The sequence below is a fragment of the Taeniopygia guttata genome, chromosome 1 (assembly GCF_048771995.1).
Source record: "Taeniopygia guttata chromosome 1, bTaeGut7.mat, whole genome shotgun sequence".
NCBI lineage: Eukaryota > Metazoa > Chordata > Aves > Passeriformes > Estrildidae > Taeniopygia > Taeniopygia guttata.
In genome coordinates this window covers 41,372,114-41,399,863 of record NC_133024.1, presented here as the reverse complement: position 1 = coordinate 41,399,863, position 27,750 = coordinate 41,372,114, and the positions used below count along the sequence as shown (strand labels likewise).

The window sequence follows — 27,750 nt, the reverse complement described above, 5'->3', positions numbered from 1 at the left end:
CTAAATTAAGAATTTCAAAAATGTTTCAAGTCATCTCCAATAAAATTGAAAATACTGCAAGCATTCTGTCAAAGTCAAATTGTGCCAGAAGTTCAGTGGGAACACTCAGAGAACAGTACTTGGTCCTTACTGTTGGAAAATAATTATTCCATTCAGTGTTATAATTGTGAGGATATACTGTGTTAGTCATCCAAATATTCATTGTTACATTGCTGAGATTGTCGAATTATAAAATGTCTAGAGTTGGAAGGTTCTTTAGAGATCACCTAGTTTCAATCCGTGCAGTGAGCAGGGATTTCATTGAACCAGGCTGTTCACAGCCTTCTCCAACCTGACTATGAACACTGTCAGGGATGAGGCATTCACAGTCAGCGACATGTTCCAGTGTCTCATCACCCTCAGAGTAAAGAATTTCTTCCTCTAAGAACTTCTTCCTCTAATCTAATCCAGATCTGCCCTCTTTAATTTTAAAGCAGTTCTACCTTGTCTTATCACTACCCGCTCTTGTAAAAAGTTTCTCTTCATCTTTCTTGTAGGCTCCCTTCAGGCATTGCAAGGCCACAGTTAGGTCACCCTGATGCCTTTTCTTCTCTAGGCTGAACAATTCCAATTCTTATAGTCTTTCCTCTATCCCATCAATCATCTTGGTGTCCCTCCTCTGTACTCAGTCCAGCAGGTCCCTGTCCTCCCTGTGCTGGCACCCCAGAGCTGATGCAGCCCTGCAGGTGGGGTCTGAGCAGAGCAGAGGGGCAGAATCCCCTCCCTGGCCCTGTTGCCCACGCTACTTTGGATGCAGCTCAGGACACCATTGGCTTTCTGGGCTGCGAGCATATTGCCAGGTCATGTCCAGCCTCTCACCCACCAACATCTCCAAGATCCAAATACCATGTTTTTTCTGTTTGTTTATTAAGTTGTATTTTTGGTAAAATGTCAGTTCAATGTTAATTCATCATTGTTTTGTAATACATTTAATTTTGGGTAATAAAGGGCCATTTTTCCAAGTGTCTAACCATGCCAAATTTTTTGTCCAAACTGACCAGAGAAAGATAGTATAGTGGACTTTTTCCATTTTTCTTTCTCTGCTGTGATTTCTGATCTGCCTTATGTGAAATAAGCAACAGAACTGGCATCTCCATTTCTGTGGCCATGGCCATCACAGTGCTTTCAAAAGACATTTTCATTACATCTTTGTATATGTGTAAACCATCATTCCCTTTGAGGAGTGCATATAAATACTGACAGTCCACCAGTGGCTGTGCTTTTGCTCCCTGCATCTCCTCTGGGATTTGCTTGGGAATTTCTTGGTATCTCTTTTTATAAAAAGAAAACACAAGTTTAAGTCCTGGTCCAAAGACTTGAAAAGATGGCCCGAAGTAATTGTTTCACTCAATAATGAAACAAGTTTGTCAATAACTGTTTTCAGTTGTTTAAAGTGGTGCTGTAATTTATTCCAAGTACACTGAGATGTATGTCACTCTTAGGGGGTATCCTATCCCTCTCCATCAGTGACTGACCCTACGCTCACGGCAGAAGCACTGGATCAGACCATTGCTGCCTTTGACACAGTGGAGGATCTGCTCAAACACTTTAACCCCGACTCCTGGCAAGAAGATCTTGAGAATCTGTACACAGACAGTGGGCACCATTATCGAGGCAGGAGCTACCATGACAGGAAGTCCAAAGGTAGGAAAAGACTTTGGGACATACTTACTCATACTTAGTGAAAAGGAAGGATGTTCCTTCACTCATCATTGGAAAGTCCATCACTCAAGTGTTACATTCTGGTGCCCAAGTTCCTTCTGGATTCCTTTTGGCAAGGTACCACCCATTAAAACCAGGGACATATCATTCAATCCCTAATCAATTTCCAGGTAGGATCTCACTTGAGAAATCAGACTGAAAACTGCCATTTTTATGATAAATTCACAAATAAAAACACAGGTCCACATGGAAAGACAGATGGTTCTCAGCTTTACTCTCTTCATCATTGCTTTGTGTATAAAGCGTGGGGTTCCTAATTACCTGTGTTATCATCCTTCTTTAAATACCCTGCTTAGGGACTGTTCTCTGTTGAGTGAGGAATAATCACTTTTATCACATTGTGCTTAGGGAAGCATCTGGTGCAGACACCTGTATGTGCAGCTGTTTTTTTTGGGATGTGAACGTTTCACTGTTTTTCATTATGTTGGCAGGGAACATTATTATGGTTTACCATCTTTGTCTATAATTGAGCAAAGCACAGATTTCTGGGTTATGTTTCTTGTTTCCTTCTGTTATTTCAAATCATCAACCAAATGGTAAAGCAAAGGGGTGTTTAGCTGGCAGTACAAAGCAATCATGATAAAGAAACACTATTGAGAAGTCACAGTTGTGCTCTGGGGTAACTGTGCACTGAAGAGCCTGATGAAATTGCCCTTCATGTGCAGTGTAGATATAGGAGGTCTGTTAGGAGTCTTCAGGATGACAATCACTGTAGTTTTCAGAGCAGATCTGGAGTGAAGAATTTTATTTGACTTCTCATGTCATCATCTATTTTCAAGTTGTGCAATCACATGCATTCTTATTTGTAACTTTAAAATTATAATTCCCAAATCACAGTTCCAATTCTGTGAAGTCTGCCATTTATTTACATCTCAGATTGCATACCCTCATGCCTTAAGCATGTTCTAAGGAGTGAGAGAGAATTGTAGTTCCATGCTTGTAACTTACTTGTTATCAAATTATGGGGCTTTGCTCTTAAAAGGGATATATAGACTGCATCTGTTTTAGGGAAAACTGTGTCAAGAAGTGTTCCCAGGCCCTGAAATACAATCACCATGTTGCTGAATTGTCAGCCTGGTCATGACTGGGCATGAACTAGGATCTGGCAGAGGACACCTGCCATACATGTGCCCGCCTTGACTTGGAGAGCAAGGGGTGAATGGTAGTAATGTGGGCTGTCCTGTGGCTGTTGTCCTTGGAGCAGAATAACCTCAGGAACATAGAGTGCATTAGTAGACACAGTGCTGGTATACAATTTCCAAGACAAGTTGGCTTTCTTTGTTTCTGGACTCAGCACTTCAAAGGAATCTGTGATAAAGCCCTGAGCACCCATTCAGCAAAAAGTAAACCCCTTTACTTAGCTCCCTTTTGGCCCATCAAATATTTCAGGCAACCACCACAGCCATTGTTGGGGAAAAACTTCACATAAGTGTCACTGCATGACTTTCAAGAGTGTTCTGATCTCTCTGTGGGTGTGTGGAACATGATCTGTGTGTCCCTTATTCATTCAGGCTGGATTTGGCACCAGTAGATATGTATAAAAAAGAAATGAAGGATCTATTCTGTTTTTAATAGAAGCTGATTAGAATCCTGTATCCTGTACTGGTTCGGTTCTCCAGATATAATTTCATTCTCAGATCCTGTTTGGCCCAGTATCCCATATATTTAAATAACCACATAAATATAAAATAGCATTTGATGTTTTATTGATGCTAATTATGCAGGCCGCAGGTATCAAACTGATCTGATAGTGCTCAGAAAATTCAGATGCATAACATTTTTCCAGTTACAGTTTTAATACTTGATTTATTTTAATAGGATTTGGTGGTGGTGGTGGTTTGGTTAAAAGAAAAAGAAGAAAGTTCTTATAACAGTTTTTCTTTTGTTTTCAAACTAAACATCAAATTCTCTGCCTGTTAGCAGCTCTCTGGGCTAAAGTACCTCACCAGAGTGAAATCCTTTAAAAATTTCAGTTAAGAATTTTTATTTAGTCATAAACTTCTGACAAGATTAAAGGCTTGTTCTTGGAGGAAGTGAGGAGTAAGGAATAGCTTTAACAAATCCTTAAATTACAAATGCTTGGTGGTTTTTAAACACAGTGTGGACCTCTGAGGAATGTTTATAGGCACTGGGGTAACCTTGCAGCAAAGAGAGCAGTAGATTATATCATAATTTATTTCAGATACCTATCTGTTTCAGCTTACAGCTTGGGTTTTATTTTTTTATCCTAAGTTAGAACTGTCCTGAGGCAGGTAAGAACAATTTGATGTAATCTCTGCCTATCTTTCACAGCATTTTCAGATCACATCATATAAATGGTATAAATTAATCACTAATAATTTCAATCCTATCCAACCTTCTGCCTATACCAAACTCTGGCACAAAATTGAGTTAAGATAGGCAGCGTAGCTGGATACTAATTCTGATAACAGGGATAGGTGATAAATTATATTTAAATGGTATGTTTTCTTAATTTGGCAATTGATAATCTACAAATATCAATGCCAAGCAAATAAGTAGTCAGCATTTTATCATAATTGAAACTCACAGAATCAGAGAATAGATGATGTGGGAAGATACCTCAAGAACTTAAACACCCCTCCTCAAGGCAGAGTCGTCAATGGAAGGCTGCTCAATGAACATGTCAAGTCAGGTTTTTAATATCTCCAAGCATGGAGGCTGCTCAGTTTCTCTGGAACCACTCTGAAAAAAAACAAACAAACAAAAACCCAAAATCTAGTTGTCAGCATTTAAATAAGTTTTCCTATGTAAAAATTTGAGTACAGAACCTTTTGTTCTTTAGAAGTAGTCTCCTGCCCCGTTTTTGCTTCCTCCCATCATTGCTGCATTGATGCAAACTGTATGAGGCTCAGCAAGGCCAAATTCTGCATCCTGCCCTTGGGTCACTGCAACCCCAGGCAGTGCTACAGGCTGGGGACGGGAGCTGGGAAGCTGCCCAGTGAAAAAGGACCTGGGGGTGCTGGGCAACAGCAGCTGAACATGATCCAGTGTGTGCCCAGGTGGCCAAGAAGGCCGATGGCACCCTGGCCTGGATCAGCACTGCTGTGGCCAGCAGGAGCAGGGCAGTGACCGTCCCCCTGTGCTCAGCACTGCTGAGGCCACAGCTCCAATCCTGTGCTCAGTTCTGGGCCCCTCACTGCAAGAAAGACATTGAGGGGCTGGAGCGTGTCCAGAGAGGGGCAGTGGAGCTGGGGAAGGGTCTGGAGCACAAGTGCTGTGAGGAGCAGCTGAGGGAGCTGGGGGTGCTCAGCCTGGAGAAAAGGAGGCTCAGGGGGACCTTACTGCTCTATAAAGTTGCCTGAAAGGAGGGTGCATCCAAATTGGAATTGGTCTTCCCTCCCAGGCTACAAGTGACAGAACTAGAGGAAATGTCCTGAAGTTGCAGCAGTGGAGGTTTAGATTGAATATTAGGGAAATGAATTTCACAGAAACGGTTGTCAGGTTGTCAGACTTTGGAACAGACTGCCCAGGAAAAGTGGTGGAGTCGCCATCCCAGGAAATATTCAATGGATATTGATGTGGATGTGTGGATGTGGCATGTGGGAATATGGTTTAGAGATGATTATGACAGTGCTTGATTTATGGTTGTATTTTTGATGTTTGAAGGTCTTTTCCAGGCCAAAAGATTCTATTATTTTTTTTTTGCATTTTACACATTAATATATGCATATACAGATCAGTCTCTTCTTGGATATCTCTTGCAAGTACCTGGAAGTTGAAGAGTGTGTGGATTAAATCCATATTTATGGTAATTCCATTCAGTCTACAAGATCTGATCTCACACCTCTACAATACTGATGCAATTTTATTGAGATAAGTGCATTTTTTTTCTACTGAAATCAAAATTGCATTTCTATTGAAATTTCTATTGCATTTCTCACTATTGAAGTGAGATATTGGTATGAAATGTGTCTCACTAATAACCACATGAAGTTTGAAATTTAATTCTGTATATGCTCAGCAAGGTTTGCTGTTAACCACTCGACCAAAAGTTGACTATAAAATCACAGTGCAATCCAGACTGGCAGAGCAGAACAGAAAATAAAGGAGAAGATACATTCAGATTTTCACAATTCTGAAAGAAAAGGCCTTGTATAAGCTATAAACTATGGTGTACACCTACATGAAAATATTATAGTTATTTCAAATAACCTCTTCAGTTGTAAATATAAAGGTTTGCTACCAATTTCTGCATTTTAGAAACTCTGAAAGTATGAAGATTCACTTTTATGTTCATTCTAGGCTCTTAGAAAAAAAGAAGGTTATACCAAAGTATATACTTTAAAATAATTCCTTTTACATTACTATGTTTTTCTGAGAGTCATGAGGAGAGTTCAAACATGTTTCAAAGAAGCATCTTCATCCTAGTTTAAATTTCTGAAAGCATGAATTTATCTAGTTAACAGTATTAGAAGAGCTTCTAAGAGATACTATTGCAAGCAGTTCAATCAATCAATTAAAATTATTTAACTTTTCCCACATACTTGTTTGCATTTATGTTTTACTATTATCTCTGATTTTTTACCTCCCATTGAATAAGGATTTTTCATTAAAAAAAGACCTCTGCCTGTGAAATGGTTTCTGTACAAATGAAGAAAGAAGGGGAAAAGAACAAGGTCACTGTTTGTCATCACAGAAGTAAATCCAAATGACATGGGGCTGGTACCCAAAGAAAGGGGTTGCCTTTAGAAAGGAATGGAGTGTTTTGGTTTGTTTTCGCATAAATAAACCTTGGAAGCAGGAGCACATGTAGATAGATACATTCTGGTAAGTAGCAATACTACTCCTTCCTGTAAGCTCGTTTTCTTTTTCAGAAATAATACACAAGAAGCCTTTGGCTATCAGAGGAAATTAATCAGGTGGGACATTCTTGCAATAGCATGTGTCTCCAGTGACAGCTTTACAAGTTAAATAAACAAACACTTGCTGGCATAGCCACACTGCTCTCTGGAAGGGGAGTAGTGAGGTCAGATCATAGGTCTTCACAGAATATTTCTGCTGTTCATTGCCAAATCAATTCCCAAGACCAGGCAAGTTTCACCATGTTCTTAACAATAGTTTTTAATTGTCATTACTTTAAATGGTCTAGCAAGAACTAAAAATGTTAATGTTATTTCTCGGAGTCTTGCAAGCAGTGGCAAATAAATTACTGCAAACATCCGTGCACTCTTATTTGAAAGATTCTGGGATGGCTGCCAGCAAGTTTCAGTGTACCAGACAGGGAGTGCAGGCATCACAAGTGCTGAATGCTCCTTCTCATGGCAAATTTGAATATTCCAAGTATATAGAATACCTTCTTAAACAGCTGATAATTTTAAGTATTCCCTGTGCTTAAAAACCAGAATATTTCTCCCATCCTTCTTCAGTTAGGAGCCAAGTTCTCTGTTGCAGGTAAACTGCACACATTCCTTCATTTCACAATCTAATTCAGATCTCCATTCCTACCTTCCCTCTTTGTGACAAATGAGATTTTCTCTCACATGTTACAGATGTAATTGTTGGTCCCTGCAGTGAAAGATTTTCCTATTAAACCCTTTTTAAAAATGCTAGTGAAACTTATAGCATATTATTTATCACTGGAATAAGCTGCTCTTTTCCATTGATTTCAATGAAGCTGTGTCCAATAGTTTGGCCTGCTTTTGCTACTTGACCTGTACCATAGCTGGTAATTGGTTTGCCAGTCCATAATAGGACTATATATTTTGTCCTTTGTTCCATGAAAACAGCTATAATCCTACTGAAATCTTGATCTTTTTATTCCTCTAAAATAATAGCTGCTGTATTGAGGAGGTTTGTCTTGGTGCTGTGATTCTGCAGTAAATGCAGATTGCAAGATCTTCTTAGCTTCCATGAGGAGGATTTAGATAGCTCCCAAGTTTCCAGGCATATGTAACAAATTTCTTATTGTGATATCATTAAGCATGTGCAGTGGAACAGTCAAAACTATCAGCAATATGTGTTGAAGTCTGAACAGGATTTGGTCAAAATTTGGTCTGGAGAAGAATTATTTCATCATTGTCAGAGCATTTAGATTATTTAACCAGCAGAAGATGAGACTGGGAAATTATATTTCATTTGTTATTGCCATATAATTGTGAGGATATCATTTTGTTGGTAATCCAAATGTTCTTTGTAACATTGTTGAGATCACAGAATCACAGAATGGTTTGGATTGGAAAGGACCTTAGAGATCATCCAGTTCCAATGCTCTTGCTATGGACAGAGACTCATTGCACCAGACCAGGTTGCTCAAAATCCATCCAACCTAGAACACTAACAGGGACAAGGCATCCACAGCCTCTCTGGATAACCTTTTCCAGTGTCTCACCAGTCTCACAGTAAAGAATTTCTTCCTAATATCTAATCTAAACCTACCTTTTTTCAGTATGAAGTAATATCCCCTTGTCCTATCACTACTTGCCCTTGTAGAAGTCCCTCTCCAGCTTATTTGTGAATTTTCCAAATCAAGTTCAGCCACACCATAGCTTCGGTCAGATACATCACTGCTCTGAATGTCTTTGATGGCTTTTACAATGCCTCTAGTTACCTGCAGATCTTCAGCAGTATTGACCCCAGCCTTACCCTGTGGGGAGCACAAATATTAACCAGCTACCAGTTGTACTTGGAATTGCTGACCATTTTCATCAGGTCTCTCAGATATTCCAGTTATCTACTGAATTTGTAGTCCACCTATTCCATTATATCTCGGAATTCTGGCTGTGAGTATGCTGTGGATGTCTTTCAAAATCAGCAGATGGCTCTGCTGCTTTCACCTCATCCAGTAAGACAGATGTCTCATCATAGCCTGCTCTGAGATTGCTCTTGTTAAATTTATTTTGGAAGTTCCCAGTCACCCCCTTGTCTGTCATGTGCCTGGGTATTGCTTCCAAGAAGGATTTGCCCCTTAATTTTATCATGGGCTGACAAGTCTAAAGCTGCCTGAGTCCTCCTTGCCTTGCTTGTAGATGGCTTTGACATGCGGTATAGGAAAACCATGGCAAGGTGGCTACTATCTATTACACTTCAGCTCTGCTCTGTGGCTGATGCATGAAAGAAGTTTAGACTGTTCAGATATGATGATGCTAAGACCATGTGTGAATTTGAAGCAGATAAAGTGTTAAAAGCAACCCTAACAGACCGCCTGTCTTTTTAAATTAATCAGTGACCAGCAGCAGAGGTTTTCTCCTCAATCTTTAAAGTCTCCCTTTTTCAGAATAAAATATGGCATTAGCTGCAGTCTCTGATTTCAGTGCCTACCTCTGATTAAGATCACAGAATCACAGAATATTTTGATTAATGCTTCAAAGTAAACAAATGCCATAAACCTAAGTGAAATGAGGATGATTTTAATCAGAGGATTTAAGGGAAGGAAGGGGTAAACACTGGGCCCCAAGTATCCAGTTTAATGCTCCAGTGCATCTCTTTCATGTTTGCCTTACTTTTAAGCTGTCTCTGATGCAGACATTCTGCAATAATACTTGGGAATTATTTGCATCCAGTCTGAAGAACGTTTTAGTTCTAGTTTTAAATTAAGGACTCCAGTGGTTTCAGTCCTTGATAAGTAAAGCAGCTGGATTTCACACCAATCACACCAAGGCTCGGTTACATTTTAGTCACAGCAGTGAAGTGATGCATGAAACTGGCTGTACTGTAAAATCTCATTCTTATATGGATGAGGAAATGGACTAGCTTCAGACAGTAAAACAATCCAAAGACAGGAAACAATGCATATTGAAGCTTTCATTAGAGAGAGTTGTTCAGAATAAAATGTGCTCTTTTGCTGGGGAGCAATAAACTGTGATCTAGAGTTTAGGATTAAATTAGGCAATGGGAACTGTTCTTATGTGTCAGTGTAGTGCTACTAGAGTACAGGATACATTATTCACAGGTACTCTGCATGCTTGCCTGATTTCCACCAAGCACTGCAGTTCTGTAGGCCAGAGTAAAAAGGAGTATAGGTGTTTACCTCCAAATGGATTTTAATGGAGGGTGACTTGTGTATCTCTTAAATTGTTTATTTAGGCTTTTCTTCTCTGCTTGAGGTTACTTATTTTCATGTTTTCAGCATCACTGAAACAAGACCTTTCTGCTTATCTGAATATTTCATAGATATTCCCCTGAATTGCTGCAGTGTCAGTGTGGATGATCCAGGCTTTCCCATTTGTGATGAAGGCAGAAAATTTTCAGCCCTCTTCTTCCTTCAGTAGATTTTTCCTTCACATCAGTTGGCTGAAGTGAATAGTAGCCAGCTAGTGCTTTGCTTTACCAGTTAGCAAAGCTGATGGCAAAGGTCCTGATGAGAATGTTTAGAGGTGTGAGAAACACTTCCTTGTGGAAAGAATTAGCCTGAAAGCCTGCAGTGAGAAGAGGTGGCTTTGAAGAATGACAGTGGAGAAGAAAATACCATCTGTTAAAACAAAGAAATCAATATACCCTGGACTTGCTAGTCCTGGCTAAGGACACTCACAGTGTATTTTTCTCTCAGTGCATGAGTATACCACCAGTCCTATTGATTTTGTGCTTATAGCAGGAGGATGATCTATACCTCTTCTGGAGAGATGTTAGCTCTCTAGAGAGAACCACTGAGATTTCGTAGGGGAATGTATCATAATTGCTATAAAATAGCAATTTATCTGCTAAATTCCCATTGACTGAGATAACACCTTGTCAGGAAAGTGAATCTGCTACGATTTTCTATAATAGCACTTCTGATATTTATGTACCCTTGCCTCTTGCATATCAGCCTTGTGAATAACTCCAGTTTAGAATGTAAAGGTGCATAATGTTTACAAATCAACAGGTTTTTCCACAATTAACTCAGTGATGTTGACATGGCCTGAGTCATAGAAAGTATGAAGTGTCTTTGTTGTAAGTTTTCACATATTTGTATTAAAGCAAAAGTGTTCTCAGAACCAAAGGTCATGTTGACCTGTTAAACATGCTCTGAAAATCTGATATGTTCACAACCTGTTACCTCACTTCTCATTTGAGCCATCCCTGTTTTCCTGTTGATGCCTCTGCTAGCAAATACTGTTTGGAGTCGAACTCAACACAAGTTCACATGCCTCCCACTCCTGAATTAATCACTAAGCTTTGAACACTTAGTTGGTGGACAGAAATCTAAGGAAAGAAGAAGACAGAAAGGAAGGGAAAAAATCTATTTCTATAGAAATAGAACTCATTAAATGTGTTACTCTTGTCTGTGTCACAATTGTGGAAAATATATTTATAAGAGCTTTACAAGCTAAAGCTAGAAACAGCATTTAAACTCACATTTGATAGTCTATAAGTTATTTTTATGGCTGGCTTTACCACTTGTTTACATGACAGATCTCACATACTAGGCATTTATACATCAACCCACTACTGGCATTGAATGGGTCTATTAATTTTAATTGTATTTATTTGTATGCCTATTATAGTAACATTTACCATATGAAATTAATACTGCTTTGGTTGGTTTCTCCATCTAAAAGTCAATTATCTTAATTCTATTCATAAGACAGGCAACTTGAGAAAGAAAGTCAGGCAGGCTGTCCTAAATGCTCTTGCCATGGAAGGGATGAATCACTCCCCAGAATATTTCTCTACTGACCGCAGGAAGGGCCTCATAATAAAAAAATAGATCTTAGCATCTAAGTAAGCCAGGTATAAACAGAGGAGGGGAGAGAGTGGCAGAGCTGGAATCTCTTGCCCAAGGATCCAGTGATGACTGACAAAGCAAATAAAATGATCATTCTTCAGCTTTCAGGCCAGTATATTTTACTGCAAACCTTCCTTTCACCTTCATAGTCAGTGTGATCTGTACCATGGCAGTCAGTGGGAGAAGGATGACAGCCTGGATGGCCACCTGTAATGATTTAAATTTGTTGGGTTTATGTTTATCTGTTCAGAAATCACTCCTATAGTTCACATATTTTTCGACCAGCACCCCATCACTCTGTGTTACTGACTGCCTGGGGAGCAGTATAAACCAGAGGAATGTCCCACACTAACCTCACTAATGAAACTTCTTTTGCATTGCAGTTGACCTGGACAGGTTGAATGATGATGTGAAGCGTTACAGCTGCACTCCGAGGAACTACTCTGTCAATTTAAGGGAGGAGCTGAAGCTGACAAATGTCGTTTTCTTCCCCCGCTGCCTCCTTGTCCAGCGCTGTGGCGGAAACTGTGGATGTGGGACTCCAAACTGGAAATCCTGCACCTGCGTGTCAGGGAAAACAGTGAAAAAGTATCATGAGGTATTTTCATTCTTTCTTTGTTACTTTTTTTTGGGTATTTAATGCTTCCATGGATTCTGAAGTCGTTTTTCAGAGCTGTGTGTGCTGCATGTTAATGGATTATATATGTGAAAGGGGTGTTGGCAGTATTTATGTGTAAGTTAACTTAGAAGAAGTTGGAGAGAACTTTTGCCACCTCTGAGTGGATGCCACCAGAGCATCCTAGTGAACTTTGTTTCAAGAATGAGCCTTATGTTGGACTGATTTTTCCCAGTCAAGGACTAATACCACTAAATGGATACACCACTGGAAATACTCTTTTTAGTAACGCCGGTACTTGGGTTCCTTGAAATATTTGACTTCATTTCTTCTTGCTTTAAACTTACACTCACACTTGGAAATTACAATTATGTCACTCGTGAACTCTCTTCCCTTCCAGATTTCTTACTTATAGAAGGCAGCTAAATCACTCAGCTTTTTTTCCCTACTCAGCAGTTTTTCAGGAAGGCAAAATTTTTGTGTAGGAGCAATGCCCATTATTTTAATCCATTCATAATGCATCTAGAGAGGAAAAACACAATGAAAGAGCATTTTGTATTCTTGCCACTAACGCAGTATTTTCAGATCAAGACAAGAGCAATGTTCCCTAAAGACTTGGTAGTTGCCTTCCACTTGTTGGAAGGTAGGGTTGCTGGATGCCATGCTGACTTATTTCTGACACATGTCTCTTGTAAGAGTCTCATTTACCACTTGGCTTAAGGCTCAAGTGAAAATGAACTTTAGGAACTTTAAACCTGGATGCGATGTAGGCTCATAACATTAAGGCATTATCTTGAGAGACCCTGGGGCCACAGTAGCAGGGGGTTGTTGAAGGCCAGAGCAGTGTGGTTACTCTTTTCAAAGGTAAGAGAGATTTTCTCATACGTAACTGCAGAATACAGCATACTCCACATGCCAGGACTGGACAATAGTTAATATTTTCTCTAATTTTAAACAAGATGCAGGGGATGACCCTAGTAATTACAGAGCAGAAGCCTTATCTCAGTGGTAGAAAAGTTAATTGGAAAAAAAATTAATAGTATAAAGCACCTAGATGACTATGAGCTGATAAAATTAACTCAGAATGCCTTATATGTGAATAAATATTTATACAGCACCACAATATTGTACAAAAATGCTAAAAGGACTGGCATCTCCTGCAGAGAGCAAACAGTCAGCCAGACAAGATCAGACATGGATTAGAAGCTGGTTAAGAGATAAAGAGCAGCGAGGTGGAAGAGACAAGCAATTTTCTAAATGGGAAAGGGCCATCTGAGGGTGCCCCCAGTACAAAGATTATTATTTCATGTGTGCTGAATCTGGAGGGAGGTGAACAGAGAGGTGGCAAAAATGACAGGTGGCACAGGAGATAACATACTTGAACAGCAGAGAAGGCTGTGAGGAATTTCAGAAGGTCTTTGTAAGTGCTTATAAATGCAGGTTAGAAAAGCAGCAAGCATTAAGGATGAGTGGTCTCAACTATTTATTCATATAACACCGGGTGTGTGAGGAGAGGAGGAAGAAACGAGGAGTGGAAATTGGGCTAAAAAGTCAAGCAGTGAATCACTGTGAAGAGCTTCAGGAAAACACTTGTTTAGTGCAGTGATAAGAAAAAAACAAGCGATGGTCTTCTGCAGGAATGGAGATGTAGGGGTAATAACACAGCAAATACTGTGGTCGGGATAAATTGGTGGGGGACTTATACTAGGTTTTGACCACTGATGCTTAAAAGGACAAGGCAGGACTAGAAAAAATAAATAGAAGCAGCAAGCATACATCATGAGAGATGTAGGGGAAGGTACAGATCAAAAACATTTTTAAGGAAAGTGGCTCAAAAGTTTTGGATCATTTCATTTAGGAAAAAAATATCTGAAGAGAGGACACAGTAAAAGATAGGATATAAGGAATAGTAGCTAAATGAAAATTAGACCTCCCTAAGGAATCTTTTCCTTAAGAAAAGAACAAAAGAGCGATTGGAAGGGAACTAATTTAAAATTATATAAAGGAATTGTTTGGGGTTTTTTTACAGATTTACCATACAGTAAATCTGTATGGAATTTCAACAACTAAATATGAGTTGTGCATAATTCAGAAGATTCCTGAAAAAAAATAGAAGTCAAATATAAACCAAGGAATCCTGGGTTACACCTGTATCAGAAATTAAGTCAGCTGTTGACAGTAGCTAGAAAGAAAAATGCTGATCATAAATACGTTGTCAAGCACTTACTTTTTTCAGGTGTTTGGAAACAGCTAGTGCTGGAACACCAGAATAACACAGTAGCCAGGAATTGCTCAGCATCCGAATGTCATGACTTAAGACTGCCCCAAATTAATCACTAAATTCAGGGAATTCAATATTCACACAAATATATCACTGCTAATTTATTTTCCTACTAATTTCTACTCTGAAAACCATATTAATTCAAGACAGTGTTTCATCTTTAACATTAAATGGCCTTTGTAAGTTTAAATTTAAATTTTTTCCCTTAGGGATGAATTAACATCTCACTGAGCAGATATTTAGCCAAGTGTCTCCCATTAACATGAGTGGAAGTCATGCAGATAAATTCATGTGTGACATACTAAAGATGTGTCCATTAATTTTAGTCCAAAATGTTTTCAACTTTATTATTATTATTAGCCACACACAGTTAATCGGTTTTATTCTTATTCTCCTTTGACATTTTAATTTTACTAAAATACCAGGTAGAAAAAGCACTGAGGAGAGGCCTCTCCACATGCCAGGTTTAGAACCATAGAGTCAGTTTACTCTCTTAAAAGCCAATTTAAAACACACTAACCTTATCCAAAGAGACTTTAGTTTCATAACAAAGGATGGAGCTTTACACTTTATGAATCCCCAGCACCATTAATTTGGTTAAAAAGCTCGGCCTTCTACTGCAGGAGGACATAGGCCAGATTCAAACACAAATCTTAGTTAATTTGAGTTACAGAAGACACCAGAAGGAAATATTAGGTGGTGGAGCAAAGAAAGTGTTTGAAGTAGCTGAAACTGAGTCCTTTTTCCCCAACTTCTATCCTGGAACTTCATCTACTGAGCTCCTGAACCTGCAAGAGCTTTGTGTCCTGAATATGGATATGCTTGTCCTCAAAAGTAAAAATATCTCTGGAGATCACTTAAAAGTTCCCTGACATTTCTGAGCTACCTAGTATTTCTTGTGTGAGAAAGACAGACAAATTTTCCAGAAGTGACAGGCTCCATTTTGGCTTTGTGGCGAGTGCTGGAGTAGGTGCATGTTGGCAGCTGTGGGGACCTTAAAATCCGGGGTGTTTCTTGAAAGATAAGCTTCTAGTCCAGAGAGATTTCAAGGTTATCTTCTCCTTATGGTCTTAATGCCTTTTAGTTCCCTCTCAGATCCTGTTCAAAGCCTCCCATTGTAATCACTGAGCACTCTCTCCTAGCCTAGCCTCTCAGGACTAATAGTTGTCATGTGGAGCCTTTAATTTTCCCAAGCTGAGAGTGCTGCTCCAGTCCCTGAATGGAATGTACAGCTCTTTTCTATCATGCTTGACTGTAGGAAGTGTTGCAAAGGCAGGGAAAATGAGAACATGAGATGGCCACAATAAGGGGTAGCTTTTTCTTTATTGCCCTGGGAGATGTTAATCATGAGATCTTCTTTATAGCCTGGAAGTTTGCCATGACTTTACCAAAATACTCAGCAGTTTTCAGAAATGGATGGGGTCATAACTTGGGTAAACAGATAGTTTTATTGGTGGGTTATTTTTTTTTCCTTGCAGGAGTCTTGTGGTGCTCTGTGGTTTTCCATGGCTTCTGGGTTTGCTTTGGAGCAGAGCAAATACTCTGGACAAATACTCATGACTTACCACATAGTGTCATGAACCCTTCAAACCAAGCAGGCTCAGTCCTGACAGTGTCTGAAAACATCTCTCAGGCATAGTCTGCCATAAGTGATACTGAGCTATGTTGCAATGCCCTGTGCAAGGGAAAGACAAAGCAATACATAGAAATGGATGCAGCACACCTTAATTAAAGTTCAGCCCTATGGCTGTCAGACCTGATGTAAAAGTGTGTTTCCCATTGCAGTTCATTTCCTTAAAAATGCCTGGAGCATCACTTTAAAGAGTCACAGGCTCTAAACCTGGAGATTACTCAGCACGGAGAACGTGTGGGAGAACTCAGGCCAGGACTCAGTTCAGTTGTGGCTGTGGCTGTGGCTGTGCTATCCAGCCAGCATGCACATACCTCAGAGAAATGAGAAATCAGTTTCCCTATCTCATTGCTGTAACTGATGAGATGTGAAACAAGTTTACGTGGGGAATAAGTGCTCTTAAGGTAGCAACCAGAATTTGTCAGAATGTATTAAACTCTGCAAACACAGTGCTGAGCTGCACAGCTAAGGGACATATAAGGAAAAAAGAAAAGTGGTGGTAGCTGATTGCAACTTTTACCTACTTATTTGTCTCTCCTGTAAAGCCTGATGTGTTGTCCACTGTCTATAAGATGCCTCCATTCAAGTTGACTGCAGCTTGTCTAGTGCCTTCACAGGACATACATTCAGTTAATTCTCAGAAAGAAGGTTTTGATTAGTGTTAGGTTGGCAATTTCATAACCTTTGGTTGCATTGAGAGAGGCAGTAGGTACCCCAGAGCACATGATGCTGTTGTCTCTTGGCACAAGTTGCTGGGGCATAAAAAACAGCTTCAACTGAACCCAACATTTCAAAGGGAAAGCAAGACAGAGGGAATATTATATGGGAGAAAAGAACATGGGAGCACAATAGAGAATTAAAAAGTGGAACTTCAGTAAGACAAAGTTACTGCAATGGAGTTAAGAAATGTAACTAATACAATTGGATGCTGTCAGGGCTTTTTTTCTTCTTTTATTTTTCAGAGAAATGAGAAACAAACTTAAGGAGGCACTTGAGAGAGAAGACAATAATTCTCAGCCTATCCTTACACAGGGAAACATAAGATAACTGGTCAAAAATTGATCCAAATGCTGCTGACACAACAAAGGGAATTTTCTAAGGGATTTAAAAAAGCTAGAATCATCAAAGCAGTGTGCAAGGAATATGGTCTGATTGTTGTATGTCCTGGAGTTGATAGTACATGTATAAAGGAGATAAAAGGTTGTTATGGTAATAAAGGCATAGAATTAGCCTGACAAAAGAGTTAATTCATGGAATATTGTACAAGAAGCAGCAATGGGATTAATTTGGAATGCAAGTACAAGGAAACAAAATGAGTCAGAAATGACTGCTAGGTCACAGGATGAGCAGAGAAAGCACAGAAGTGCAGTGAGAAAAAAAGGTTCATTTTAAACTAGTTAAAAAATTAAGTTCTTGGGTTGACATCTGAAGGTTGAGTGAGACATCCTGTGATACATGTCAGGACAGAGAGGCAATTTGTGAAGGAGGAACACCTGTATCTAGTCAGTGAGAAAACAACAGCTGTAGCATAATGCACACATAATTCCTGACAAGATCAGGAGAAGTGAGGGTCTTGTTGAAGTCACTTATGTCAAAAACATCATAGCATTAGTGAGTGCTTCAGATACTGGATTTTTAAGCCAATTTATTTTTCCCATGTTTCTTGTATTAAAACCAGGTGTTTCTTATGAATACAAAAAAAAAAAAATAGAAACAATAATCCCATCTATATTTAATAATCCCTTGGTTTGCTTGCTACCTCTGATCAGCAAGCCAACTCATTTTTCTTGTCCTGATACCCTGTAATTATCTCTGGTAAGAAGGAATACATCTTTGGGTCTATGTCATTGGTTTAGGCTATGTTCCTACTAGACTAAAGGTCCTTGTGCTACATTATGAACCACATTCCCATAATATTTGGCTTCTTATACTGAGAGCACAGCTGAATCATGTGTGACCTTTGGATTAGATAACTTTCAAAAATTGCAAAGTAAGATTTTTTATGTCTATCAGAACTTGGATCTGTGTGGAATGTTTTGCACTTTTGATGCTTCCCCTTTCATGAATCTCAGACAAATATAATTTGGTTTTCATGCTTGAATGGTGTTATTTTTAGATGTGCAGAAGGAGATTAGATAATGCTGCATAGCAGAATTTTAAAATAAGTTCTGCAAAGTACAAATTTCACTATCTAAAATAGCATCCCGAGTTGCTCACCATCCTCTGTCACAAGAATATGAAGCTAATTAGATACTGGGTAAGCCATAGTCATATTACTGAATTTCTGTAGGTTTCTTAAGCTAATCATAAAGAAAAAAAAAGCCAGTTTTTGAGTGAGGCTTCATTTTTTTGTTGGTGCTTAAAATAATGATCAAGAGTTTTAAAAAATAATGTTGTTACTAATAAGTAAATTATAAGTCAAAAATGCCTATGGGGATTTTTTGTTTGTTAGTTTGTTTTGACTGGGTTTGCTATCCCTATTTGCTTTTTAATAAAACAGAAATCAGCCATCATGGACTGTCATGAATAAATGTTGCCTGACTTCAAAGGTCAGTGATTCCTGGCTAGGACCATCAGCAAATGCTGAAGGGATGGTTCCCCTCATCTGGCTCTACCCATCTAACACTTTGAGTCCAAGCTTTGGGCTCCTTTCCTAGTCCCCAGAGCTAGCCCTTCCAGAAGTGGGTGTTTCAGATGAATCATGCTCTGGAGTTGCTGCTTTATTCCAGCTTCTACTGGAGACATGCCATGTATGGATCAGGGTGAACAAGTTCTCTCCAGCTGGGTCCTCTTCCTGGCAGTCACTGCCACTCTGCTGCCCTCAGCCCCAGATCTTGAAGTGTTAAGAGCTCTTAAGTGTTCTTATGGACATTCTGAGATGATGGGGGCCATCAGCCCTGACTTCCTGTACTCCACAGGCAGCAGAAGAGCACCTTCTGCCCCCAGAGCACAACCCAAACTGGTACTGTATGCCTCCTGGAAAGACAGTCCTCAAACAGGCTAGAAACCCCCAGTTCCTTGGAGGGCTGTCCAAGTGGTGAGTGGGCCTGACTTAAACAAGTGTGTTCTAATCCACTTGAAGTTTATCTGGCTTCAGCCTCCAGATCCTGGTTGTTGTCATGGCTTTGATCTCATTTAAGGAGGCTTTCAGAAACTGGCATCCAAATTCAATGCATGATCAATGAGGAACATTGCTGGCAGGGAACCACATGGAAGTATTTTCTTTATATTTTCTACATTGTTGCCCCCAAGGAAAGTTAAGCGGTGGCTACAGTCATCTTCGCCTGAAACTTCTCAGTTGCTCAGGCACATCTGCAAAGTAAAATGACATGCGGCATCTTGGTGTGTTCCTATGGGGCTCTCTCCACTGAAAATGGCCTGCTGCACTTTGTTTTTTTTTGCATTACCTGTAAGCACCAAATCCAACTCAAAAGCAGAATAATCTGTCTTGATTTTATTTTAATTGTTTTAATCGTTTTATGACCATAATTTACTCAATGTTTCATGAGAGCATGAGAGGGACATGACTGGAGTTACCTGCTCTTTGTGAGGAAATGATCTGAGTAGCTGAGGCACTGCAATTTGATGAGAAGTGACAGACACTGATCCTTTAATTTGAAAACTACAAGGTAGTTCTTTTTCACCCCTACAAAAAACAAATAAACAAACAAAAAAAAACAAAAACAAAAAAACACCCAAATCAAACCAAAAAAAAAAAAAAACAACCAAAAAACAAGGCTTTTGAGCACTCCAGACCTGTTATATCCATATTTTCTTACAGCTACTGACCTGTGAAAAAATGAGTGGTAAAGTGTCCTGAACAGAATTTATTTTACCTGCTCTCATTATTCAGTAGTTCCTCAGTTTTGAGGACGTGACCATGTGATAAAGAAACAGCAGCTATTTTCAGAATAAAGGGTTGTCTTCCTTCTACTGTGGTCACCAGAAATGGCCTTATTTCCAGATTCTTTTCAATTCCCTTGTACTTAGATGAAAACAAAACTAATAGGTGTGTGTGAGACAGGAGCTTTGAATATCAATTCTGTGACCAGCTATTAAAGTAGCTCTGGAGAGGGATCTGGGCAGGCTGAATCTGAGACCAGTTGTGTGAGGTTCAACAAGGCCAAGTGCTGTGTCCTGCACTTGGGCCACAACAACCCCAGGCAGTGCTGCAGGATGTGGCAGAGTGCCTGGAAAGTTGTCTGGCAGAAAAGGACCTTGGGGTGCTGGTCAACAGCAGCTGAACGTGATCCAGTGTGTGCCCAGGTGACCGATGGCCTGGATCAGCACTGCTGTGGCCAGCAGGAGCAGGGCAGTGATTGTCCCCTTGTACTCAGCACTGGTGAGGTCACACCTCAAATCCAGGGAAGTGAACAGTGCTGGAGAAGGGTCTGGAGCACAAGTCTTACATCTGAGGGAGCTCAGGGTATTTAGACTGGATCAAAAGAGGCTCAGTGGGAGCCTTATCACTCTGAGTGCCTGAAATGTGGGTGTAGCCAGGTGGGATGGGCCTCCTCTCCCAGGTAACAAGTGTCAGAACAAGAGGACATAGCCTCAAGTTGCACCAGGAGAGGTTTAGACTGGCTATAAGGGAAATTTCTTTACTGCAACAATGGTCAAACATTGAAACAGGCTGCCCAGGGAAGTGGGAGAGTTGCTATTCCTGGAAGTATTCAAAAAGCATGTGAGATGTGACGTTAGGGGACAGAAATTAGTGGTGGTGCTGGGATGAGGGTTGGACCCAATGATCTCAGAGGTCTTTTCCCATGTAAAGGACTCTGTGATTTGATAATTTCAGCTGTGTCCAATCACTGTTTTCCTGTCTTGTCTGAGGAAGTACCTGACAGTTCATTTTCTTATCAGCAAAGCCTATATACTTTGCTCATGCTTCTTGATAAAAAACACAGGCAAAGTCCCCAAGCTGTCAGATGGTCTGTTAACTTAAATACAGTCCACATCTTTACTCTTATCCCATTGCATACTTTGATTTGCTCTCAGCTGGAAAAAATCAGATCTACCTACCCTATGATTTTGCAAACTGCCAGTCATCTGTATTGGTCATAATTTGCTGGAAGACTTCTTTAAATAAGGAATTTATCATGGGTTCAGTGTCAGCATCTGTACTTGATTTTTAAAATACATTTTCTTAAAAAAAAGCATCTTTGAAGTTGTGGTCTATTTTTAGCTCTGTAATAATTGCAGCAGCCTGATTGGGTTCAGTTCCTTTGTGCTCAGGATGACACCGTGATACAGCAAATTTTCCTAGTGTCCATCAGGATTTATTGCATGGATGCAAGCAATGTTTGAAATCAATTCAAAGATACTATATTTTTGTTGCTAACAAAAAAAAAAAGAAAAAAAAAAAAGAAAAAAAAAAGAAGTGAAATTACATTTCTGCATTTTTAACAGGGCAAAGTAATTGTTTTCCCAACCCAGTACAGCACCATGTCTGTACCTTGCTTAGGCACAGTCCTTCCTTTCAGTATTACATAGACTAAATACAAATTTCATCACAAAACAGAGAACAAAATAATAGACTGTGTTCAGTGCTTATCACTTTTGTTATATCTCATGACTTTTCTAGCCTCAAGGCATTAGGGGCAGAGAACAAATGGTCTCATCCTGAGAGTTGCTAACCTGCTTGCCCTTCCCCACCCACCCTGCACAGCATCGCTGGTTGTCCTTTGGCAAGTGCTTCACATCTACTTTCTGGGACTTTCTAATTCTATTGAAAAATGCTAATACTCTCTTGATCTGATGCTCAGTCTCTTATTCCCGGTAATTTCCGAAACCATCTCAACTCTCATGTGGTGTTATGACATCCAAGTACAGAAACTGCTTTGTAAAAAGAAAAAAAAAGAGTTGTTGAGTAACAGAGTGATCTCTTAGTTATAAACCAGCATGATCTGTTAGGGCAGAAATGTGGGTGCTTCAGTGGCTGAGGTGTTACAGACATTTAGGTCCCACTTCCCAGTTGGCCACTGGGTTTGGGAGGTCATGGACTTAACAGACACCTCTCCATCTTTGAACAAGCAAGAGAAATCCAGCTGATCTAGCAGTCACTTGGCCGAGCTAGCTCTTTTTTACAACCTACAGCTACCTTCCTAGGGGTCTCAAGATGATCTTCTCTAGATAGAATTTTTTTAGAAGTGTCTATTATGATGCATACTTCCCTAGGAAGTAATTTTGTTTTCTTGTTTGCTTGATATTATTTACATTAAATTCTTCAGAAAACATTTAGGTTGATTCCACAGAAATTCAGTGATATCTGACACATATTTTGTGCAATCTTCTTCATCTCCTTCTGCTCTTCACAAGTACTTAAGTTTAGGACCAATTCTAATGATTTGTGCTTAAGAAATTTCAAATTGCATAAAAAATGTTCCTTGTTCTTAAAAGCATAAATATTCTACAAGGGAGAGGAGGGACAAGGGCAAGTCAAAAAGGAATGGGACTGCAAAAATGAGCCAAAGGAAACCTACTTGATAGTTCTCATGCAAAGGAGCAATTCTGGACATGGTTAGGAAACTGCATCATATAAAGATACCTGATGTAGGACAAAATACAGTCTGTCCAAGCTCCAGGACAAACAATATAGCAGGATGTCCAAGTGTGCAAAGAAAAAGCTGGAAATAGAACAAAAATGTGTCCAAATTAATGATGGTCAGGGCCATTAAGGGCTGTTCTCATCCTCAGATCTCAAACAGTTTTTTCTAATTCAATGCATTTTTGTTGATCCTCCCAGGTGCTGAAGTTCATCCCTGAGGCTGGCCATGCCAGAAGAAGAGGCAGAATCAGGAACAACATGTCCTTGGTAGACATACAGCTGGATCACCATGAGCGTTGCGATTGTGTCTGCAGTTCAAGACCACCCCGATAAAACAGGAAAAACAAAGAAAGAAAAGAAGAAAACAGGCACACTAATTGCATTTTGCCAGGCATTTACTTTCAAGCAGGATTGCTCTGAGGACCTTTTCTCACTAATCATTTGAAATTTGCTACTAGCCTGCCTTTGCAATTAGCAAAAATCATTCATGGCGACTAAACAGATATATCATACATTTATGTATCAGCATCCAGGAATTTAGGATTTTGGTTTTCTGTAGCTATATTATGAGGGCTAAGATTTGAAAAGCTCAATTGCAGTCCTTAGGCACACAGTGCCCACTGAATTTAAGTACCAGGTATGTAGGTATTCGTGGTAGCTGGCAATGAAATAGCATTGTGTTTCTTTTCACTGAGCAGTTCCTACACTCAAATTCTGCTCCCATTTCTACCTCCTCAGCTTGCCTGATGGTAGGTAGGGTTTTATGGTAGGTATAAATGAGGAGAGAATTTGATCCTTGTAGGAGTGCAAAATTATTTGCCCGACTCTCAGAGGGAACTTCCCAGCATTCTGGCCCAACAGAGTGAGATAGAATGCTTAAAATTCATCATTACATAAAATCACACATCAGTAAAACCAAGTCTCACTGTTTGTACTCAAGCAAATTGTGTGTTGAAATTAGTAGATGCTTTGCATGAGCCAGGACACTGAGGGTGGTAGGAGGTGCTGAGGCTGGCGCTTTTGCCGTAGTGGCTCCATGGCAGCCATCACCCAAGTGCTTCTGCAAGAGGGGGCTCCTGCCAGCTCCCCAGGTTAATACCTGTGGACTGTAACTGATTTTGGTCTCTACCTGCCTGATCTGGATTCCTGCCCCTTGCCCAGAGCAGCCCCACAGTTGCCCTCTCTACAAGATGGGAGAGACAGCCCTCCCCTTGGATCCTCCTTGCAGCAGTTCAAGGAGTGCCGTGCTTCCCTGTGGAGGAGATGAAGATAGGGCACTTGTTTGTTGAAAATATTGATTTGTTTTGCAGTTGTGTTACTGGGAAACAAAACTGTGTTTGAGATTTAATTATCATTATTTGGTTTGGGGTTTCTTTATTTGTTTTTTAACTTTGTCATATATGCATTAATCTTAGTTATCTGAGGTTAGTTGTCTCATTCCAGCTCTGTGTATTGCCATGGTTAAAGTGTTGACAGTGAAGTTCTTTTTTTTTTTTATTGCATTTTGCTGAAGCATGTTAACTCATTAAGTAATGTCTGTCAGTCATCGAAAATGCAGATCATTTATTAACTTCCAGAAGTATATTACTAAATACCACCTCACAATAAAATTAGCACTTTAAAAGCTACAGCATAGCTTCCTATGCCTTTTAAACTATTACAAAAGTGCTCTAGCTGAAAAACAAAAAAGATCCTTCCAAACTATCTTTAAGGATTTTCAAATGCTGCTCCAAAAATTTAAAAACCAGGCAAATGTAAGTTTCATAAAGAATTGGAGTTTTGATCATTAATGTAACAGCAGGAATAGGGTGGCACATTTAATGGCTGAGGTTTTATGTTTTATAGTAGACATAGGCTGCATTGAATCCTCTTGTCTGTGTGCTCTTGTCTTTCTGTCTCTCTGAAGGAGTGAAGTAGGTTTACAATAATGTATTATAAGTAGTGGAAAATGGCATGTGCTATAAAATACAAGGCCTTCAAACCAGTATGTTTTAGTACTCCACAGGTTTGTTGCAAAAGCACCCTAATGTTCTCATTTTCCCTCTTCATCAGCTCAAGTATTTTTTAAGTGCTTTTTTATAATTTTAGCAAAACTTTGCTGAAAGATCCCTTAGAAAAATGTTGTGTTACTTTCTTTCCTGTACTTTAACCTTAGAGATTCAGAAAGTGTGGGGGTTTTATTATTTATATTAATTTTTCCTCTCTGGCTCCCAGATGTCTGTTTAAAAATGCTCTTGAATGCTTACTTGGGAAGTGATTCATCATGTTTCAAAGCAATTCACATTTAAAGAACAGCCCTGTAACCAAAGATTACCACCTTCATTTTGTAGTTCAAGACTATTTAAAGAACATCTCATTCTTTTTCTGTCTCTAGCTTAATAACAAGATTGACCCAGCCCTTCCATAAGTTTTAGCTAAGTTTGGAATAAATTTGCATGCAAGACCTTGGTGATACAGAGCATTTTTGTGATACTGCACTCCTGTTTGTATCTCTGACTGAATCATGCCCAAGCACTCTGATTTCATAGTTAGCATTGGCTGCAGGATGCACAAGTTTCACAAGGCTTTGTGCTCTAAGTGGTCCTTTGATTCCCACCCTCTAAGGGAAACAAGGCAGTGCTGCACCGGGTGTGTGCCATGCAGTACCACCTGCTTCCCACCCCAACAGCCCTCGGTTGTGGAGGGCGCTTGTTCCTCCTGACTGGGGGATTCAGCCTTGGCTGGGAGCCTGAGTTACCCCTAGAGGCAACTGGGAGAGGCTCTCCCATAGTGTGCCTTAGTCCAAAGGTTGAAATCACACAGTCTGGGAGCATTCCTTTCTCTCCTTTGATAAGATAGAAAGATTAGAAATTTGATTTATACATCTAAGTGGGATACACAGAGGTAGACAATATGAATACCCCTTTTAGACTGAACAGCTGAAAATTCAGCTAACTGAGTTAGGTAAAGGCAGCATTGGATGCCAGGGTTCAACAGAAAAATTCAGATGCAAAGTGAAAAAAAAGTCCTCTTACTTAACAATAGGTTTAGCTTCTTAAATATAAGCTAAGCTTGTCACAAAGTTTAAAGTATTACTCCTGGGGCACTTACTAATTAATGGCACCATTCACTGCTTCCTGCTGCCCTACAGACACCATGCTCCCAGCCAGTGCAGGAGAGTCAAGGATGGGCTTCGTGTGGCAGTGTGGGGATGATGACATACATGTGAACAAAGAACAGCTCCCCAAAACCCAAGACCTGAAAGTCACCTGCAGTGACCCTGGTGAACCCAAAAAACAGCAAAATTTTTCCTTTTTATTTATTAGCAGAAATTGCAAAGGTGTATCTTCATACTCTTTTCCTCTTTTGTGTCTGTATTGTTATGTTGTTTACATACAACTTTAATTTAAAGAGCAAAGATATCAAAAAAAGCCCTAATCTGGTTCAGTTTTATTAGTAGAATTGGAAACCCCCCAAAATAAATACATTATCAAAGGCAATTCAGAAAGGGTCCTAATTTCAAGCCATTCATCAGCTTTTTATTTACTATATTCTTCTGGGATAGACCCTACTTTCTCAAGTGCAATCTATGTATATTATTTTTTATCTCAGTTAAATGCAGCTTTCCTAGCAGTACTTTTTACTTGATGCAGTATGTAATGTGTCTTATCCTGATGAAAAAATAAATACTGCTTTTGAAAGAAGACACTCTGAGTGATTATTCATATTTGGATGAAGAAAAACCTATTATTTACTGAAAGTCGTTTCCACAACATGACACCATGCACACCCACAAGGTCTCCTTTTGAATTTTTGCAGTCATTCCTAGGAGCATCAGGGAAGGACCAAAGTGCAGGTTTGGGATAATCGAGTTTGAGCCCCCGAGCTGGCAGAGCTGACAGCTTCCTTGTGGAGCAGCAGCAGTGTGACAGCAGCACAGCATTTCTTAGAGCTAGATTAGGGCACCCCCCATATTTGGTGCTGATCTCAGCCCTTGCAGGCTTGGCTTGGCTCCAGGAGAGATGTCCGCACTCGTCTTGCTACTGCTGCCAAAGGAAGCTGCTGCAGAAGCTCTGCCTCACCCCAGCAAGGGCAGAGCTCAGCATCCAATCTGTGCAGGGCAGCTGAAGGAGCCTAGGACCTCTTGAGCTGGGCAAATTGCAGCTGTGCTTCTGAGTTTGGGCATTTCCTCCAGCTTTGCTGGAAGCAACTTTTGCTGTCTTGGAGTAAATAATAACTTTCAAAGCTTTGGTAACTACTTTCAATTTAAGGTTCTTGTGTTAAGCTGAAGCCTCCTTAGGCCTTCACTGCATCTTGGACTGAATAAGAATATGAAATTTTTGCCCAATTGATTATTCACAAGCCAGATCCCCTGTCTGACAAGGGAAATACAGACAGCATACAGTAGTCTGAGAACCCAGCTTTTTGGTCTGTCCTTGTGCATGAGCTCCTTTTTCTGTACAGTAATGCCACTGGTCTGAAACAGTCAGCCATTCAGATGAGCGCATTTATCCCCTTTGGTCTGGCCCTTGTTACTCAGAGAAAAAAAAAGTTGCTGGATTTTTTTAAAAAAAATTTTTTAAGGCAGTCAGAGGAGACATTTGCTAACAAAGGAATCATTTCTAATTTCTCTTGCATACAGTGAACAGGGCCATAGTTAATGAGTGGAGGAGATATTTTTTGCCTTTTGGAAATGCGCTGAATAAACATAGACAGCAACTCAGCAACTGCAGAATTTTCAAGGAGGGCATAAAGCTCTTCCCACCTGGAATTGCTACACACTTCTATAACTAATGGCTAGCTAACACTAGTTTGTCCTTATGCTCACAAGACGAGTGTGTGAGTGAAAGCTTTAATAAATCTGAAACTTGGAAAGCAGCTCTGCATCTCTTCATCTCTAAAAGTATATGGGCTTCACAACATCATTCAGGAGCTCATCATCGCCTTTTTCTAAAAGTAGTGGGTTTTTTAAACATTCATCTTCTCCTTTTTGAAGAGCACAGAATCTTCCTCTAACTAATTTTAAGATCTATAAGAGCTGTAAAAACACTTGCCTGTAAATTCAGTTAAGATTTCTCTTGCTATTGTCCAGTGTGCATTGCCCATACACACTGCTGTAATGTAAATTCAGCAGAGGTCCAATTTGTACTTATTCTCCCAAGAACTCCAGTGCAGCACATAATGAAAATTTAGAAATCAGTATTCCCGTGTCTCATTCTAGGAGTTTTAACTTTGTTTATTGACAGTTTTGGTCAAATATGCTGAAATAAAC

At 39.8% G+C, this 27,750-nt stretch overlaps 1 protein-coding gene across 4 annotated transcripts in view; it reads left to right on the top strand.

Moving 5' to 3' along the window:
- Window positions 1-26,182, top strand: part of PDGFD (platelet derived growth factor D) — a 136,208-nt gene extending 110,026 nt beyond the window's left edge. For all 4 annotated transcript variants that reach the window (XM_030269982.4, XM_030269976.4, XM_030269996.4 and 1 more), the window contains 3 exons: window positions 1,482-1,683; window positions 11,809-12,023; window positions 22,698-26,182. In XM_030269982.4, the coding sequence (XP_030125842.1) occupies window positions 1,482-1,683; window positions 11,809-12,023; window positions 22,698-22,832 (552 nt within the window). In that variant the 3' untranslated portion in view covers window positions 22,833-26,182. The remainder of the gene's footprint in view (window positions 1-1,481; window positions 1,684-11,808; window positions 12,024-22,697) is intronic.
- Window positions 26,183-27,750: the final 1,568 nt, after the last annotated feature.